Source organism: Lactuca serriola, chromosome 5 (assembly GCF_051521515.1).
Source record: "Lactuca serriola cultivar US96UC23 chromosome 5, Lser_US96UC23_V15, whole genome shotgun sequence".
NCBI lineage: Eukaryota > Viridiplantae > Streptophyta > Magnoliopsida > Asterales > Asteraceae > Lactuca > Lactuca serriola.
In genome coordinates this window covers 243,408,489-243,411,441 of record NC_136412.1, presented here as the reverse complement: position 1 = coordinate 243,411,441, position 2,953 = coordinate 243,408,489, and the positions used below count along the sequence as shown (strand labels likewise).

The 2,953-nt window shown below is 31.4% G+C and overlaps 1 protein-coding gene across 1 annotated transcript; it reads left to right on the top strand.

Moving 5' to 3' along the window:
- The first annotated feature begins 699 nt into the window (after window positions 1-699).
- On the top strand, window positions 700-2,677 carry LOC145050330 (protein FAR-RED IMPAIRED RESPONSE 1-like). The gene is made up of 3 exons (XM_078998599.1): window positions 700-1,725; window positions 1,842-2,031; window positions 2,229-2,677. The coding sequence occupies exons 1-3, from the start codon at window positions 700-702 to the stop codon at window positions 2,675-2,677; spliced, it is 1,665 nt and encodes a 554-aa protein (XP_078854725.1).
- Window positions 2,678-2,953: the final 276 nt, after the last annotated feature.

Here is a 2,953-nt window from a genome sequence, read left to right as displayed (position 1 = left end):
CTTCATCAGCGGCTACTCCAGTTCATCTTTCAATCGGTAACCTTCAAAATCTCTATTATTAATCACTAAAAAATTTATAAACAACTAAATAAAATATCAATATTCAATTCGTATCATTATGATTGTGTTAGGAAGATTAAGACGTCTGCATATCACAAAAAAGAGGAATAGATAAGTTAGTGTGGGCCACATTATAGTGATGACCATAAAAATTTTACTTTGAATAATTACATGTTTCAACAACAAATATTAAATTTTGAATACGTGATTTTTCTTGAATAAGAAGCTTTTTAATTAAGCATCTCAACAACAACAGCACAGTCATTCATGTAAAAAGACAAAGGTATGGATTTTTTCATTAGTAACAGTAACTGTTCAATTGTTCAATTTTTATTTTTAAATGAGAAGGTTAGATGATAAAAAATGAGCATGACTTTGACTTTCTTACCTTAAAAGAGAATTATTCAATTGTTTAACGAAGCTATATTTTAGACTTTTCATTATGTTAACACCATATGATAACTCCACGTTTAAACTTGAATTGGTTATGATTATATTAAACTTGAATTGATTGTGATTCAAAATTGAATTTAATTGATTATGATTCAAAATGTTTTAAAATTGATTTTGATTATGTTAACTTTTTGATTTAAACTTGAATGTGATGTTTGATTATGTTAAAATTATTGAATAGAGAGAATGGATTCATCAAGTTCTACGGTACAAAATGAAGAACTCTATTTAGCTAACTCCAAATTTGAATCGTATGATGAATTACTAAAGAGTGTAAGGGATTTTTATTATGCTAAAGGATATGGAGTGTCTATTCGAGATTCGAGTAAAGATAAATATGTCACATTACAATGTGATCGAGGCGGTTCCTATCGAGATAGAATATGTATTGGAGATAAAAGGAAGAAGAACACTGGATCTTGTTTGATTAACTGCCCCTTCCAGATTGTAGGTAAAAAAGGAAATGATGGTATTTGGGTACTTAAGACAAAAAACTTGACTCATAACCATGAACCATCTACTGATATCTCTGGGCATCCATCATTTCGTCGATTATCACCGACTGATGTACAAAGTGTCAAAAACATGACACTTTTTGGCATACCCCCAAGGCAAATTCTTTCTTCTTTGCGTCAAGCAAACCCAAACCTTCCAGCAGTCTCTCGAACTATATACAATCTGAAGGCGAAAATCCGCAAGGAGAACTTGGGCAATCGATCAATGGTTAGTGCTTTATTTGAAGAGTTTGAAAAAGAGGGTTTTATCTATGATATTTTACATAACTCAATAGGGCATATAACCCATTTGTTTATTGCACATCCTTTGTCAATTAAATTGGCAAAATCTTTCTCTAATATCTTTATAATGGATTGTACATATAAAACCAACAAATATAACATGCCTCTCCTTGACATCATTGGAGTTTCATGTTTTAATACATCTTTTTATTCTGGGTTTGTATTTCTTGAGAGGGAGGATGAAGATAGTTATATTTGGGCATTAAGTGTGTTTAAGAAGACTCTTGAAAATCGTGAACCGTCTGTGATTATGTCTGACAGGGAGCTGGCGTTAATGAATGCCATAAATATGGTATTTCCGAACACGATAAACATTTTGTGTATTTGGCATATTGAAAAGAATGTGTTGGCAAATTGCAAGAAGCATTTTGCACATACAGAAGAGTTTAATCTATTTATGTCAAGTTGGAATAATGTATCATACTCAACAACTACAACTATTTTTGAGCATAACTGGGGTGAATTTGAGTTATTTTATCAGACGAAGAAAGTTGTAATTGAGTACATAAAAAAACATGGTTGCCATGGAAGGAAAAGTTTGTTAGTGCATGGACAGAAAAATATTTGCATTTTGGTAATCGGTCATCATCGAGGGCTGAAGGTGCTCATGCCAAACTGAAACAATATCTACAAGTATCTACAGGTGGCTTTCAAGATGTTACAGAAAAGATTTGTCTTGCAATCAAACATGAATTCAACGAGATTAAAGTGAAACTCGCAAGTGAGAGAATCCAAGTTCTTCATAATTGTGATGCACCTGTTTTTAGAGAGCTTTTGTGTTGTGTATCTCATTTTGCATTAAAGGAGATACATATGCAATATGAAAAAAATAAAAATCGGTAATATTTATAAAGCTTATAGTTTTACATTTGCATAAAATTATTTTTTACATTAACCTTTCTTATATTTGGTTTTTAGGTACAATGACTCCTTGTACCGGTCATTTTATGGCAACCATGGGTCTTCCTTGTGCTCACAAGATAAAACATTTAGAAGGAATGACACTTTCATTGGATCTTATTCATCCACAGTGGAGGATTGATACATTGCGTTTGAATTCAGAGGATGGTTTACATAATGATGGAGCCAAGGAATTTGGTGAGTTGCTTAGTGAGTTGTCTTCAAGATATCAAATGTGGCCTCAAAGTAAGAAAGAATTTGTTAAATCTATGATTACTAAACTTTTGGCTGAATCTGATACGTTATTTGAGCCTATGATTTGTCGACCAAAGGGTAGACCTCCAAAATCAAAAAAGAAAAGAGGAATAAATTCTACCGCACGACACCCTTCAAGATTTAGAGTTTGTGGAATCATCACAAATACAAAAAGCTTCAAGTTCTACTCGTGTCTTTCAAATGAACAATGAAGTGTCAGATAATATTGATGATATAAGTCGTGAAAACAACTTACTTGATTTAAATGCATATCCAATTTTTTCAAGTGATGATATACCATTAGAGTAGTTTTAATATTGGATATGCATTAGTTTGAATATTTTTGTTGGACTAATTTTCTTATAATTTAATATTTATTATTTTGAAGTTGTCTTTTTTTGTTGAATGGAAATAGATGGCCAAAGACTATGTACTCTTTAGTTAATTCATACCAAGATGTCACTTTAATTTATTAATTCATTCGTCAA